The sequence below is a fragment of the Sinohyriopsis cumingii genome, chromosome 2, assembly GCF_028554795.1.
Source record: "Sinohyriopsis cumingii isolate HCF-2022 chromosome 2, ASM2855479v2, whole genome shotgun sequence".
In the NCBI taxonomy this organism is placed as follows: Eukaryota; Metazoa; Mollusca; class Bivalvia; order Unionida; family Unionidae; genus Sinohyriopsis; species Sinohyriopsis cumingii.
In genome coordinates this window covers 72,028,212-72,046,342 of record NC_142962.1, presented here as the reverse complement: position 1 = coordinate 72,046,342, position 18,131 = coordinate 72,028,212, and the positions used below count along the sequence as shown (strand labels likewise).

General features: G+C 36.0%; 1 protein-coding gene across 2 annotated transcripts in view; it reads left to right on the top strand.

Annotated features, from left to right (window-relative positions):
• Positions 1–18,131, top strand: part of LOC149805149 (uncharacterized) — an 80,527-nt gene that overhangs the window by 14,513 nt on the left and 47,883 nt on the right. For both annotated transcript variants that reach the window (XM_089947886.1, XM_089947885.1), the window contains exon 2: positions 3,008–3,037. In XM_089947886.1, coding sequence (XP_089804012.1) covers positions 3,008–3,037 — 30 coding nt within the window. The remainder of the gene's footprint in view (positions 1–3,007; positions 3,038–18,131) is intronic.

Here is an 18,131-nt window from a genome sequence, read left to right as displayed (position 1 = left end):
AAAAAATCTGCATTTGCATCACTTGCCTCTTCAGTTGTTTACGTTAGTTAAAACTTTAAAAAAAATAAAATTTGAACAATTTTTTATTATTTTTAGTTGTGCAGTTGCTCCATGCAAGAGCTCTTTTGTGCATTCTTTATTTCCTTATTTTCAAAAGAGTACACATAAAATGATGTATAGATAAGACTAGAACTAAAGTCCTTAAATCCTGAATGAAATGGTTTGGCTCACTCTGCTTAGCAGTTATGCATATGAAACTACCTCAATCTGTCTAAAATCAGATCTTCACCATCCTACATAAAGATATGACAGTGATTGCTTACGTGTCATGTTCAGGTGATCTTTATGACCTTTGAATTAGCCAGTGGAAATGAAACTTTCAGAAATCTGAAAGTGAGTTGAATCATTAGGCCCACAGTGATGTGCTTTAGCCATGCTGCTTATTCTCCAAACATTAAGATGTAAGACTTTATCTGATTCACTGATAAAATAAGCGATTTTGGTAATATCATAGATCACCAGAACTTGACCTTTACGCGGTCACTGTCATATCGTCATGTAGAACAGTGGATATCTGATTTTAATCAAATTCGAAACTACCTAACACTGTGTCAGGTGAAATTCAGCACCTGATACAGACCCTAAAATAGGACATATTACGAAACCTACACTTTGTTTGCATTTGGCAAACAAAATATGTTTCCCGTCAGCCGACTACTGTCCCTGTTTTTTGTTGCTGACCCTAGCACTTTTTTCCACCAGCGTAAAATTTTTTAAATAAAAATTCCCAAAATTGATTTGTGCATCTAATTTAGCTGGTTTAGCCCAGTACTAGAAGTACTTAGTACATTACATATACTAAATATTATATATTATGTCTAAAACAAAAAAAGAATCTACCTACCTACTCTACTTTTAAAACCAGTGCAATATGAAACAATTTGTTTTGTGCCGTATGGTTATTGTCTAGTCATTCATCATTTTCTTTAATTTTACTGTTTTTGAAATGGGTTTACCATCTCCATTGTCAGTAATATGAAATGGAAGGAACTATTGGTTTTGTATCTTATTAAAAGTGTGCCTAATAAAATAGATAACGCTTACAATTCAAGATGGCATTAAATTGGCTATAAATCAGAATATAAATGCAAAAAATTGCATAGAGTGAAGATAGTATTGATATTATTCTGTATTGTTTTTGAAGAAAAGCATGAAAGTGCGTAGTTTTTTATTCACATTTTTAGCATGCATATTCACTTTTTCAGCTTGGAAAATATGTTTGGTATAATAAGGCAAGGGTGTGTGTGTTATTATGAGTAGCAAGTTCTGTAACTGGTTACAACAAATTGTCCGTGGTTACTGGTATATCCTGGTAATCCTTAACTGCAATTGCAACTAATTGGAAAATATATAATATTTGGGTGCAGATTTTATTTTTTAATTCATTTTGTTTAAAGAAAAGTTGTAACAAATACATTTACTAGTGATGTCATCACATTACTGGTGGTTGTTGGAACAATTCACGACTCATAAGTAATGAAAATTTGTCTGTTGGTGTAAAGAATGGGTCTGATCCTGTATTATCATACATAGATCTTTTATTTTTTTAATTCATTTTCTTCAAATAAAAATGTAACAACTGCAACTACTAGTGATGATGTCATCACATTAGTGGTGGTTGTTGGAACAATTTTATGACTCATAAGTAGTGAAAACTTGTCTGTTGGTATAAAGAATGGGTTTGATCCTGGATTATCATGCAGAGATCTTTAAACCATTGAAGTTCAGTGGCATCTCATGATTCAGGTAAATAGATTTATGCATTGCATTTATGTTTCATTTTGTTATGATTGATCATTCATTTTTCTGTGTTTTACATTTGCTTTGTAACCTTTCCATGACATTGCATTCTAATTTGATGTGCAGTCATTCTTCGTTTTTTTTGTGTGCATTCCATCTGCATTTCATTTGCATTTATTCATCATTCCAATTTATTTTCAGTTGCAATTAGCCATTTGAAAGTGTAAATTACTTTTCACCGGAAGAAATGCTAATTAGGATATTATTCACTACAATTGACAAATAGGAGTTAACGTTCATATGTTGCTAGAAACTTTGTAATTTATTTTCATCAAATTGATCATGAGTATACATGTACCTTTCACTTTTTTAGCAACCAACTGGTTTTTAACCTAGGCTTTTACACTTTTACCTAGATTGAGTTTAAACGAAGTGATTCACCTTCTCTGTGAGTGTACTGTGTATTTCCTTTAACTTTGTTAAATTTTTGTTGGCTAATATGGCTACTTCATACTGTAAAAAAATCTTTATGCATGGCGGAATGAAATCTTGTGTATGAATCTTGTTGCATGGTGGAATGAAATCTTGTGTATGTTTTATGTACAAGATTTTGCATTACATAATCAGATTTTCATGTGAACATATTATTAGAAGTGAGATTTATTTTAAATAAGACATTCTTCAAGGAAGATTTCAGAACTTTCCCTTGACTTTCTACAATATTTAGTAATTCTAGACTTTTCCATTCCTTAAAATGACTTTTAAAGAAACTATAACTTGTCAAGGATTTCCAAAGCTGCAGGAACCCAGCAGTAGGCTGCTGAAAAGACCAATGAGATATCTTGCATTGGAAAGTGGAGGGTAGAGAAAATTGTGGGTAGGTGAAGACACGTTACGTTTTTTATGGGCATATTGTAATATTTTTGATATAGTCGTTACCAACCCGTATGTTTTGATCCAGATCAGTGATGCAAGGGCATTCTGGCAGGTCATGGAGGGTTGCTGGGATTTTTGTAGGGTGGCAAAACTTGCCAGGATTTGGAAACTGGGTAATGAGGCTCAGAATTTTTGTTTTAGGGTTGTGGCCAAGAAAGGTTGGGAACCACTGTTTTAATATAAACTGGTATTTTCTAATCAAATGTTTAATTTTTATTTATCATTACCATTCACTAGCAGTATCAATATGTTATTTCCGTTTCTTTTCCAGCTAGCTGGATGAAGAATGTTGATCCACGAGGTAAGGTTCCATTTTATTCAAACATTACAGAATGTTATGATCTTTGTTCCTCTCATTTATTTAGTGCCACACATTCTTCATGTTTCTCTTTTTTGTTTTAGGGTTGTTAGTGGGGAGGCTTGTACCAGGTTGTACAGCTTCATTAGTAATTCTGCATATAATTTGTATTTGTTACTCTCTTTGAACTTTAAACAGGTGTTAAAAAGCTCTGATGCAATACTCCTTACCGGCATTGGTAAAATGTTAGATAAAAAATGTTATACCACATATGAATTTTCTGTGGGATCTGATGCTTTGTCATTTTGAAATCACAACATATAAACCTAGTTGTACAACTCGACAATTATGCTATTTCAGACACGGTGTAATACGTTGCCTTTTTGTGAGCTAGATTCAGAAGAATTGAGCTGTCCACTCAATATTTCAAGGAGTTTCTTGTAAAGTAACCAACTTCCGCTAATTCCCATTTTTGTTAAATTTCTTTTGATTGATTTGTCAATGCACCACATTGTGCAGCAGCAGAACACACTTGTTTCTACCTCATTGATGTTAATCCCCTCTGTCAAATCCTGACATTTTAATTTTCATAAAATATTTTCATAAAGTAACATTAAAGTAAAATAATAATTTAGTTCTTGTTCTGATTTCAAACTTATATGTAAGTAAAGCATACTTATTTTTTAAAATTGAGTGAAAAGCTATGGCATGCTCATTTAATAGCCTTTCATCTATTGTCCATTTGTTCTTTATCACAAGTTAGTTACCTCCTAAACCAGCAGTACTTTACTTTGCATATTGAGCACAGGCAGGCCATTTCCAACATTTATTTTGTTTATTATCCTCTAAATTCTGATCCTGTGTGCCAGTTGGATTGCGCTATTTTGTCTGTTATAGTTTGGGGGGGGGGAAATCGCAACCAACTCCCATGGTACATGTCCATTAGGAAAGTATATGCAGAATAATTAAGAAACTTGTATAGATGAAATTCCCAAGCTGATCAAAATCAGATCTCCCAAGTCCTATGTGAAGATCTGACAGTGAATGCTTAGGGGTCATGTTCTGGTTACCTGTTATTACCATAATCACTAAATTTATCAGCCAATCAAATGAAGTCTTATACCTTTGCATTTGAGAGACAGTAGTATGGCTGAAAAGGATCAGTGTGTGCCGAACAATCAGATTCACTTTCAGATTTCAGAAAGCTGCATTTCCATTGGCTAATTCAATGGTCACTTGAACATGACCCTGAAGTGGTCACTATCAGATCCTCACATAGGAAGTGGAGACCTGATTTTAATCAGATTGATAAAATTCCATGTCCAGTATCACATGCCAATGTTAACATACGCTTGGGTGAATATCAGTGGTATTGGAATGGCATGTTTATGTTATCCTTCTTCTGCAAATATTGTAATTAGCTGATGTAATCAAACCCTATGTCATAACTGCCTAGAGTGATTGCTGTCATTGATAAAAAGCTAATCCCCTAACATTATTACTATGGGATGGTCATTTGCCTGTTACTCCACCTAAACCATTTGGAGGTATGCCCAGAAACTTTGCACACACACACACATACATTCATCCCATGGTCTAGCTGGTCCTGAATGAAAATGGTGTTGCTCCAACATCCAATATGACCACCATAGAGCCATCTTGAGAATCTTTTTAATGCTACTCCTGCTTGAATGGGGTTTTTACTTCTTAACACATTAACCCCTAGCGACGACTTTACAGGGCAGGAGGTAGTAGCCTACTGCTGAGCTCTGTAGTGTCATGGTCATGCATGATACACTAAATTGGGTGGTATTATAGAAAGGTGGACAGATGTAGCTCTACAATGATACCAAATAATCTGGAATATCTAGTTGCACTACAAAATACAGATAGAAAAACCTCATTTTTTGGACCCAACTTTTTTACCCAAAATTCGCCCGTGGTCAGAATTCGATTTTGTGTCTGGATTTTAGACTTTTTGGTCTCAGAGCTAAGGCAAACCAATATGAACTGCAAACAGACAGATGAGCCTTTGCAAAAAGTAGGATAAGATGGGCATTTGGAATAAAGAGTGGTCTCCATACAAAAATAATGGCTCCGTTTAGCAAGAAAAAAAAGAAAGAAAAAAAAAAGAACAACTTTTACCCTTCTGCTCATGCGCGAGTCAAATAGCCAATGAAAAATTATGTTTCTAATACAACTAGGCAGTATGTTATTGAAAGATGACCGGGGATTTGGTGTTTTCGAGTCTATTCAGAAATAGCTTTCAAAATATGTTTCCTACTCGATTTTCAGGCGAAAATGACGAAAAGCTCCAGGGGTTAATGTGTTAAAATGTCTACTGGGTCCTAAACAAAAATGGTGCAAATATGACATCCAATATGGCTCTCAAAGGAGCTGTCTTCAAAATCTTGCTTTTGCTCCTTCTGGATGGATGGACAAATGAAAATGGCGTTTTCACTAAAAGACTTCATATGATGTCTAATTGATCCTCAATAAATAATTGGTGCCAATCTGAGGTCCAATATGTCTATCACATCAGCCATCTTGAAAATCTTGTTATTGCAACTATTCCTGATCAGAAAGTCATATTGATGTTGTTTTCACCAAAAATATTATATTGTCCAGTCTGTATCCCTTTACTGTACTTCATAGTTTTTGTTTTGTAGGCAGTTTAATATATTTGTCACCATGCCACACACTACAGGGTGCTGTAAATAGAAGGCTTCTTATCCATGATTCTGCATAGGCCTACCTATTACAAGGGTCAAGCTAGACTTGAAAGTGGCTTCTTTTGGACACAACAGGGAGAAGTGAACGCTCATCAGGGAGAAGTGTATGTGAAGAAATAAATTGTGTGTATAATGTGGGTTCTCTTATTTGGATTTGAGCAATACATTATTTTCAGATAGAAGTTTTATTGTGGCCATATGACTCTAAAAGAGAATAATAGAAAACTACTTCACAATAATGTTACTTTCAAAGATTTTTAGAAATCTTTGAAACAACCCCATGTACATGAGTGCAAATGAAAACGTCTTCAGATCATACTGTTAGTCCTCATTTCTTTGTTGCGGATAAAATTACCGTAACTGTTCATAATAACACACTAAAATGCATAAAATTACTGATATGGCTCCTTTAGAGTCATTATATGAACTAAACCCTTCTTTCCAACAGAATTTGGATATGAAAGAATGAAATGGTGTACAAGAGGCAGTTAAAGTATCCAGATCACCAATTCTGTTCTTAAAATATAAATTGCTATTTACATATTATTATTAAAGTTTCATAACACAAATTTGTATGTTTTTATCATCAAAGGATGACATGCAAAAATCAGGCCATGATAGTTGCTAACTTACTCAGGAAAATTGGTTAGTGGTCAGTCAGTACCGCTCCGGTGGCCTAGTGGTTAGAGCATCTGCCTCGAGTGCGGGAAGTCGCAGGTTCGAACCCCAGCTGAGTCATACCAAAGACTTATAAAAGTGGTATTTGCAGCTGCCTCGCTTAGCGCTCAGCATTAAGAGGTTAATGTTGGGACTGGTTGGCTTAGTGTCAGGATAATGTGACTGGGTGGGACATCATGCTACATGTCTGTGGCATGATACCCCAGTGCTAGACATCACTATAAACTGTTACACTGCAGACATTGTAGCGATATGACTGAAAAATTGTTAAAGCTACTTTAAAAATCTAAATCACACACACACACACACAATGGTAAGTTAGCTATCAAAACACATGCCTGTGAATGTGCAAGTGTTTGTTTGTCAGTGTAATTGATATCAGAACTAGGCCTAGCTTCTGATGGCTTGATGAATACATTTGCTAAATCACAACACTAGAACCCGGCTACGGTAAGGGGGCATCTCAAAAAGTATGGTCATTCAATGTATCTCTTTAAAAAAATCACATGGTGAAGTTGTTTTCGCATTCCTAACAGAAGAAGGCAAAGTTTACATTTGTTAGGGACTGCTTGGGTGGCCTAGTGGTTAGAGCATCCGCCTGGAATACAGGAGGCCATGGGTTCAATCCCCGGCAGAGTCATACCAGAGACTTACAAAAATGTTACTAACAGCTGCCTCGCTTGGCGCTCATATTAAGAGGTTAGTGTTAGGACTGGTTGGCCTGGTGTCAGGATAATGTGACTGATGCCCCAGTGCTAGACATCACTATAAACTGCCACACTGCAGACATCGTAGTGATATGAGTGAAAAATTGTTAAAGCTGCGTTAACAATCCAAATCACACACACACACAATTTTTTAGGCAACTTAGTCACCCACTTAGTCTGGTAACATGACCCCTGTATTAATTCTGTATCAGTGTAGTATATGTTAGGTTCTACTTAATTTTAACATTTTACTTTCTTGCACACATTATCTATACACATAGATTAGTTCATGAGTAAGATCATTATAGTTGTATAATTATTTATAGGAAGACTTTTTTATGCTTTAAAATTTTGAGAGAACTGAATATATGACTTGTATTGATGCCTTCATAGTTTTAATTCTAATCATCCAAGAAAGTGCTGAACAAAGTCAGCAGTTTCAATTTTGGAGAGTGGAGAATCCAGTTCAGTTTCTTTAAATAGCAGAAGTCTTGTTACCACTTTTCCTGAATTAATGATGTATGCACATGAGGGTTTCACTAAAAGATTTCATGATTTCTAGTTGGTCCTAAATGAAAATGGTGGAGGTGTTGCTACTCTTCCTGAATGGAAAGTCGTATTATTGTGGCATCTTCACCAGAAGACTTAGTATGGTGTCTAGTCAATCCTGAATCAAAATTGTGACAGTCGGACATAAGTGGCCTTCTTAAAAATAATGTTATCACTATTCGTTCTAGATAAGAAGTCATATCAGCATTGGGTTTTAAAATTCAATGTGTAAATTTAATCTTTTCCTTTATACCACAGTAATCATGACATCAGGATAGGGGGATTTTCCATAGACTCCATGATTCTCTATACTCTGAGTACTGAGTACCATGTCATATCATACAGTTGTTCCATGGAGACCTTACTATATTTGTATTGGAAGTTTCATGTCATGTTAACACATTAACCCCTAAGCCAAACAGCTAGGCAGTCCCTTGAAGCATACTTGCAGAGATCACCTAGAGCAGTGTTAGCCTTTCCAGTGCCTGTATCCCTGAGACTAGCTGACAGAAATTGGATTGCAGATTTTTATAGAGGGGGCTACTCGCAATAAAATTGTTATTATTTTATTTGTATTCATTTAATTCAGCTGAAATTTGGCACGGCAGTTCTCAATAAACTTACATACATAATGGTATAAATTTTATGCTACATGCAGAAATAAAACTAATGCATGATGGTGAAAACAAATGATATACTTGCCAATTTGCTTCTCTTGCCGTGAATAATCCATAAAATCCATTATGAATTCACAAAGATTTATTTACACCATCAACAGATGAAATAATTATATTTTATGTACACAAAAATTCCACTTGTCTCTTGTAAACTAAACATCCTGTGAATACTGTACACAAATGGGCATATTTTACTTGCTCTTTACTTACCTTTCTTTCTAAGAACTCTCACTGGAAATTTTTAAAACTAATAAAACACTTAATAAACCTTGAACTGTGAACACTCATGTTAACAACATATATTTCCCAAACATTTATTTAACGATTATTCAAAAGAAAAAGAAGCTTCACGAAATCAAATGCATTTGCATCAGGGTCTAAATCCATTGCTGGTCCTTGGTATAGCCTCTTGTCAATGTGTGTTTTATCATTTACGATCATCGATCAGCTCTACTTTCATTTTCTTCTTCTTCTTCAACATTCTCATTTTCGTCACTACCGCTGTTATTTTCAGCAGCTTTTTCAATGTCACTATCAATCTCGTCTGATTAAAATCCAGAAAATTCTCCATCAGAATCCGTCAAGTTAACGTCTGCTGCTAGAGGCTGATTCTCATCAATTTGCATCAATTTAAAATCGAAATATTTTCACTAAATCAACTGATATCAAAGTGAAAAAAATTTCCCGCTGTTTAGCAATGTGCGCTCTATCTATGTAAGCTAAAATTTGATTGGTTAAACTGCCTGCATTAGTAGGAAATGGCTTTAAATCAACCAATGGTTTGTGCCGAGTTAACTCGTCGTGCGGGAGAAAGGCCTTGCTAAATACTGCCTCTTAAACTCGGCGCTCGGGAGACAAGCTATGCAAACTCAGCCACTTTAGCGAGGCTCGCGGGAGATCAGGGGTGTAAAGTACGACGAGTATACTCGTCGCCAGGGGTTAATGTGTTACCTATAATTGTAGCGCAAGGTAAACTACTAACTTATAGAAATGTTTCATTTATCACTGAATACAATTGCAATAGCCCTTATTTATATCCCATATCTGTACTATTTACTTATATTAGGCAGAAGAAGAAAAAAATTCTTCCCAAATTTGTACAGATGATTAAAAACTTTTCTTGTTGCTAATAATCATTTTCCAGAAATGGTTTTGACAGGACCGGGGACAATGTATTGAGCATTTAAGTTATACAGGATGAAACTTTTCGTTTCAGGACTCTGTATTGTATATTGTAATGTTATGCATACGGTACAAGAGTGTATACAGTAACCCGACTTTTGACATTGTTCAACATGGTAAACTTGGCAGCCCCACTGACTGTGGTGCAGTCATGAAAAGATGATACAATCAGTCCTGTGTAGTGAACAAACAGTAAACTCTTAGAACAACAACTGTAAGCATGTGTAACATGAGAGCAAAATATTTATTTACTATCAATTACTCTCCAAAGTTCCAAATGGATCCATTGCTTACCTTTGGAGATTTGGGTAAAACTGTCTACATGAAAAGTCTAAAATATACATAAACATGATCAGAGTAGCCTTCACATTGCTGAAGATTGAGAGAAAATGTAAAAGTATTGAAGAAATCACAAGAAAGACAAATGACTTTTGAATTTTTTTGGTCACTGAGAATCCCCCCCCCCACCAAAGGTTTTAATTGCTATACTGGTCATAGAGCAGAAAAGCTTATGGGCTGGTCTGTTGTCCATCTTCTCTTGTCATTCTGTCCATTAGCACAAGTTTGTGATTGCTAATATTCTGAAATTAATTGGAGGTTTGCCATGAAACTTTACATACACATTTATCCCATGGTCCTAAATGAAAATGGTCATATCATCATGGAGTTTTCACTAAAATATTTTATAAGGTGTCTAGTTGGTCTGAAGTAAAAATGGTGTCAATCTGAATTCTTGTATGGCCACCAGTGTGTAGCTGTCATAAAAAATCCTTTTTTTTTTCCACTACTCTTTTCATCAAAGTAAAGTAGTTTTTGATATGGTGTTACCATCAGAAGAGTTCTGAAGGTATCTGCTTGGTCCTAAATGAAAAGGACTATTAATGTGTCCACCATGGTGGCTATCTTGAAAATATTGTTGTCTCTTTTCCCAAATAGAGACTGCTCCGGTGGCCTTGTGGTTAGAGCATCCGCTTTGGATGTAGGATGTGGTGGGTTCAGTCCCCAGCTGAGTGATACCTAAGAGTTACGAAATGGTACTAACAGCTGCCTTCCCTGACACTCTTCATTAACACATTAACCCCTGGTGACGAGTTTACATGGCAGGAGGTAGTAGCCTACTGCCGAGCTCTGTAGCATCAAGGTCATGTATGATACACTAAAGTGGGTGGTATTATAGAAAGGTGGACAGATGTAACTCTACAGTGATACCAAATAATCTGGAAGTTCTAGTTGCACTACAAAATACAGAGAGAAAAACCTCATTTTTTTTCCACCCAAAATTTGCCCGAGGTCGGAATCTGATTTTGTGCTGGGATTTTAGACTTTTTGGTCTCTTGATCTAAGGCATACTGGTATGAACTGCAAACAGTCAGGTGAACCTTTGCAAAAAGTAGGATAAGATAGGCATTTGGAATAAAGAGTGGTCTTGATACAAAAATAATGGGTCCGTTAAGCAAAAAAACCCAACTCTTACCCTTCTGCTCATGCGCGAGCCAAAAAGCGAATGAAAAACGATGTTTCTAACACAACCAGGCATTATGTTATTGGAAAATCACATGGAAGTTGATTTATTAGGATTTATTCAGAAATGGCTTTCAAAATGTGTTTACTACTCGAATTTCAGGCGAAATTGACAAAAACCTCCAGGGGTTAATGTGTTAAGAAGTTAGTGTTATGACTGGTTGGCCTGGTGTCAGGATAATGTGGGTCTTCATACTACATGTCTGCGGCATGATGCCCCAGTGCTAGACATCACTATAAACTGCCACACTGCAGACATCGTAGTGATATGACTGAAAAATTGTCAAAGCTATGTTAAAAATCCAAATCACACACACTTTTTTCAAATAGATGGATTATTAACATTGGGTTTTCACCAATAGACTTCTTATGATGCCTTTCTGGTCCTGAATGAAAACTGGTGCCAGTCATACATCCATTTTGACTGCTATGATGGCTGTGAAAATCTTAATTGTCACTTCTCCCCCTGAGTGGATGGTAATTATGACGTGGTTTTTACCAGACTTGTATTGATGTCTTCTTGGTCCATCACATAAATGTTGGCAATCCAACACAGCAGCTAATTTGAAAATTTTGTTATCGCTGAAGAATATCAGTAATGGTTTCAACATTCAGCTGTTCAAAGGATGAAATGGTTTTATCTTGAATTCTTGGAAGTTCTTTTAACCCAGTAGAGTGTCCATCTGGTAATGGGTCTTTTTCTTTTTCCTTCTTTGCAGTATATATTAAATTTTGTATATCATCAGAAAAAAGTGTTGCATAAACAAGTCATTGCAGTGGAAATTGTTCTTGCATCTCTTTGTCATCAACTTATATATGGTTGTTTTGTACTTGTTAATAGTGCTGTGTCTTATTGTGCACACCCATTAATTCATATGTTATGGTGCTGTCTGATAATTTATCTGAAAATCTGTCAGTTTTTGTGGTTTTATTCACAATAACTTTGGTTCTTGATTAGATACCATTTCCAAACTTGTGGCTGATTTGCACACAAGGTTTAAAAGAAACCTAGTGATTTTTAGTTCTAATTTTCATAGACCAGAAGAGCTTATTGAATGGCCTGTTGTCATTAATCCACCATCATTAGAAAGTCCATTAGCCTGAGTTTGTTATTATTGCTTGTCTTCAACTTCTTGGATAATTGCCATAAAATGATGGGTTCTCAATAGATTTCATAACTGAAGTGTCATTTAACTCTGATCCCAAAATCTCAAGAGTCAAAATGAGAATCTCAAGATTCAAAACTGAAATCTAGAGAGTTATTTCTTTGTGACATTCATGAGCACATAGCTGTGATTCCATGTCATTGGTGTAAATAAATGTTGTTCAAGATTTCATGTCTCTTGCTGAATAGGGAGAAACACTTGTACAGTATTTTGTAAGAAACAATCTGATTTATAAAAGTGTTTCTCATTCTATTTGATACTGTGTGTATATTTGGTATATGATACAAACAAAGGATTATTTTTTACTTTAGTATATTTTCAACTTCTCTACATATTCTTTTATCAACTGCTCAAATCATTTTATGTGAAAAATATACCCATACAACTATGAAGGTTGTGCTTCACAGAATTGTCATTAAATCCTTTTTGTATAAATTTTTTCTACTGATGGGCCTTCACATATCCTGATGAGTTTTGCCAACTTCACATTGTTATTCTGGCTAGAAAAGCCATCCTTGTAAGCCACACTTGCAAGAGAGGCTATGAGGATATACTTCTGTACACAGTAATCTGGAAACACATCACTGTATTGGTCAACTAGTTCTTGAGCACTACCTTAAACTATAAAAAAGTCAACCAGCAGGCAAGAACTCTGAACTGTATAGAAAACAAATTTACGATCAATCAGTTGAGGAAGTTCAAGTCTGCCACAGTATTATGTCTTGATAAATAAATATTTCTGCACATATGTAGTGTTTTAGTTTTATATTGCGAACTTGATATAGTGTAGTATTGACGGTCAGAGTGGATGGAGTTATTGTCATGGTATTTTTCACTAATTCATGTCCAAAGTTACGACTTTTTATCCCTATTTTCACTAATTGTGAGCCTGGAAGGTTGGCAGCTATGCTGTTTTGAAACATTTATAGTACAGATTATCTTCCTGTGGATAGTTTTGTCTTTTGTCTCATTGTTGATGATGCCAACAAAGTCATTGTGGCTGGTGTCTTTTAAAATGGAGTCTTGTATGCCCAATCAGTAGGACCACCGGAAAAGCGCACAGAAATAGTTAATTTTATCAACGACCAGAACACAGTGTATTGGCATCTTTTTCCTGACAGAAACATGGCTAAAAACATCATGCGATGAGCCCAAGTGTGCGGATCTAACACCCACTGGTTACCCCATCAGGTCATTACCTGTAACTCTCACGGAGGTGGAATTGCTGTCATGACAAAGAACTCCATGATCAAACATCTTAACCACACCACAACATTCAATTTCGACCACACATCATTTGAACTAGTCCAGACCACACTCACACTGGAGCAAAGGTCAGTCCAGTTTTTCTGCCTATACCACCCTCCTCCTAGTAGAAAAAACAAGCTGACTGAATCTCTCTTTTTGGAGCAGTTTCCAAATCTCCTGGACTATGGAAATTCGATAGGTGGCAACCTGATTATTCTTGGAGATTTCAACTTTCACTTTGACTGTCCCAGAAACCCAAACACATCAAAACTCATAGATTCCATTGTTTTCAACCTCAGTCAGTTAACCAACCCACTTATAAACATAGTCACATTTTAGACTGGATTCTTCATAGACCTGATGATAACATTCTACGGTCCTCCCAGGTATCCCGTGAACTTGCATCAGATCACCTTTGCATTATATGCCATCTTGACATATCAGTCCCAAAACCTCCACCTTTATCTGCTACTAAGACAAACTTATGTATGATAAATAGAACCAAACTAATGCATGACATCCAAGAAAACCTAACAACTTGCTTACCTCCTACAGCAGAACAACTTGATAACTGCTGGCGTTCATTGCTTGACAAACATTCCCCAGCTGCCAAGTGCAGAGTATCAATTCAAAAGTGTTCTCCATGGTATAGCAGTGTTAGGGACCAGCTTTGAACTGCTAAAAGAGACTGCCGTAAAGCTGAAAGGCTTTGGCTTTCCACCAGACTCACTATTCATAAGCAAATCTATGAAGCCTCTAAGAAGAATGTCACAAATATAGTCCATGCAGCGAAATCAGCCCAATACACTACTAAGATCATGGAAAGTTCCAGCTGCAAAGAGCTCCTCGAGATTACTAACAAGCTAATGTCAAGGAACAAATGTACACCACTTCCAACTACCTTCTCTCCAGTCGACCTTCCGGACATGTTTGCAGATTTCTTCCATGACAAAGTACAAACCATTAGAGATAAGCTTGACACCACAATTTCAATCGACTCGTCACCACCATGCAGTTGGGATACAGAATTTGAGCGGCAACCATTAGCAACATTTGAACCTGTCTCTATGGATTTCGTACATACCATCCTGATGAAGAGTGCACCAAAGTCATGTGAATTTGATCCAGTTCCAATATCACTGCTGCTTGAGTGCTTAGATCCAGTATTGCCTTCACCAGCTGGTGTTATTAATACCTCTCTCTCATCAGGGGAATTCCCATCATTTTTCAAAACTGCCATTGTAAAGCCTCTGCTGAAGAAACCAACACTAGACCATAAAACGATTTAAAGAACTACTGCCCAGTTTCTAATCTCCCATTCATATAAAAAATCTTAGAAAAGGTTGTTCTGTCCCAACTTGTATCTCATCTGAAGTCCAACAGTTTTTAGCAATGTACAATCTGCATATCGCCCTTGCCACAGTACTGAAACTACTCTTCTTAAAGTAGTTAATGACATTCTCTCTGCTTTGGATAGCGGAAGATTACAGTCCTCACCCTCCTTGATTTGTCTGCAGCATTTGACACAATAGACCATGATATATTCACCGTCTCCAGCATGTATTTGGCATTCATGATACAGCCTTAATGTGGTTCAAGTCCTACTTGGTCAACAGGACACAAATTGTATCTGCAAATGGAATACACTCCAGCCCAGTTGATCTATGTTGTGGTGTTCCATAGGGGTCTGTTTTTGGACCTGTTCTCTTCATTCTATACACTCAGCTGCTCTCAAGTGTCATAGCTCATCAGCCAGTGTCTCACCAATTGTACGTTGATGACACTCAAACATACAAATCTAGCCACCCAACTGAAGCTGATGCTACCATCCAAGGTGTAGAGAGGTGCATTTCTGATGTGAAATCATGGATGACATGTAACAAGCTGCAGATGAATGATGATAAAACTGTGGCCATTCTGATTACAACACAAAGACTTTCTTATTCACATCCTTTACCTCAAACAATAAATATCAACAACACCAACACTAAATTCACATAATCAGTACAAAACCTAGGTGTTACTCTGGACAGTACTCTCACATTGCACAAACATGTCATGAACATCTGCAAGGCTGCATATCTTGAGCTGAGATGCATCAGCTCCATTTGCCAATATCTTTCGGTTGATGCCACTAAAACACTTGTGTTCATTAGTACTTTCTACTCCAGAAACTTCAAAAAGTTCAAAACACAGCTGCTCGGATGATACTTATTAGAGTACCATGATCAGAGCACACCTCCCCGCTGTTCTGTACCCTACACTGGCTATCCATTCGATCCAGAATCAAACACAAAATTTGTTCTCTGTGCTACATTTCGCTGATGGACTCTAGTCCAATATACCTATCCGACCTCACCCATGTGTACACACCAGCAAGATACTTACGCTCCTCTTCTGACAATCGTATACTCATTATTCCCACTATGAAAACAAAGTCATATGGACAACGTTCTTTTGCATACCAGGACCCAGCAACGTGGAATGAATTGCCAACTGAACTTAGACACAAAGACACAGTGATCACATTCAAGAGTGCTCTCATAACTTGCTTATTTCGACTGCAAGAACAAACTTAAAGACCTAATAATGTTTCCTACTTTAAATATTCTCAGCATGTTTTTTCTATATTTTGTAATTTCATGGTGTTTGTGTTTGTAATCATATCATTATATATGTTTTTTTATCTTATATTTGTTGTCTAATGTTGTAAAGCGCTTAGAGCTTCTAAAGATTAGGCGCTATACAAAGTCCTCATTATTATTATTATTATTATTATTATTATTCATCAATGAAATTCAGCATTCCATCTTGGGTGCATCTCCAATATACAAATAATGTCAATTTGTTCGGTGGAGGGGGGCAACCATTCTGTTTCTAAAATTTGAAAATTAGAAATACTCTACTTTTTGAGAATATCACTCAAGTAGAGCTGAAACAGATAGCAAATTTCCAAAAATGAATGTTCATTGATGTTTATAAAGGTTTTAAAACAATCTTTATTTCTCAGAAAATTTGTTAGACCCTCCACCACCACCTTTCACCAAGCCGCACTGAAAGATGAGTATATTTTGTCAAGGATTCAGTCTAAAAATGTAGGGGCTAATTTCTCAGTTTATTTTCAAACCTATGACTTTAAATGTTCCTTCTGTGCAGAAGACAAACTTTAAAGAAGGGTAGAAATTTAATTATCTATTGACTTAAATGGTGAAATATGTATAAAAAGAGACAAAGGTTTCTTAGAAGAGATTTCTTCACAGTCAGAAATACTCACATGTGACCAGTTTAATTTAATTGAATTTGTAAATGTTGATTGCCTCCAGTACATTTCATATTCTGAACCTGTTGACAGGAGTGGCTAACTGAAACCCATAGCTGGGTTGTGACCTCATCATTTATGCTAGACAGACATTGCAGTTGATATGAAATGGCCTTGGGGGGCTTCTGTAAACAGTTATGTGAACTCTACCAGAGTCATGTACTGGTGAACTAGTTGACTTCCTGAACCAAGTTTGCAAGTAGACCATTTGGTTTCATGGAAGAAGAGATATTCCTAATAAATGAGTTATTATCAAAAGGCAAAGGAAAGAAAAGGTGGAAAAAATCCCAGCACAGAGTGAAATGTATGCACTCTTTGTACTAATGCACAGTCAAAGCGAAATAGCAAGCTTTATTTTAACAGCAAACTCCTTGACCCTAACAGCATCATAAGTATTTCTGCTCCAAAGTTGTGTCAGCTGGTGTATGTACAATTTGTACATCATAGAAATACACAGATGACATCAGCATTACTAAAAAAAAATAATGAAGGATTATATCAGATTTTAAGCATATTAATAGTTTTGTAATGACATAAGAATTTGAACAGGAGCAAATGTTTAAATATATAGGAGTTAACTTTCTGAGGAAAGATGATCAGGTAGGGTGGGGGTGGTAATGGTATGAGGGATTCCTGCAGCCATTGTCTTGACATCATTTCACAACTTTTTAGAGCTCTGGTACTAACTTGATTGGTATATAAATGCTTTGTTGAATTTGATGTGATCCCTGTTCCATACCATGTTCTTCATTAACTTTCCATGCAACTTTATTTTTTAAAGAGTGTCTGAAGACAGTAGAAATGGCAATGATGTGAGCATTGTGATTATTCTGATTTTCTTATAACTTTGATGACCTCTCCAGTCATTGTTCAAATTTCAGGCGATTTAGCAGATTTGAAGTTATTTCTTTCTGAACTAATTCCTTGCTGCATTAGTTTAAATAATGCCTTGCTTCCTCTGTGAAGCAATGCCTCACTGTTTTGTTAAACAAATATTGAAATGCTACTTTTTTATTGGAATATATGCATACAAGTATTTTTATTTGAACATTTGGTTGTTTCACCTCTGCAGTAAACAAATGGTGAATCTTTTAGTGATGTTTAACTATTCATTGGTGAGAATTATCAGGAAGAGCTGTGATTTTAAATAGGATTATGAATACATTGCATTGTTTCACCAAGATTTTCACTGGCAAGGGACACTGTCCCCTTGATCACTGATTTGGGGGACACAAACATTTTGAAGTGACATAACAAGAGATCATAAAGTTTGAATTGTTTTCTTTACTTAGAAAACTAATTTATTCAAAAGATCAAA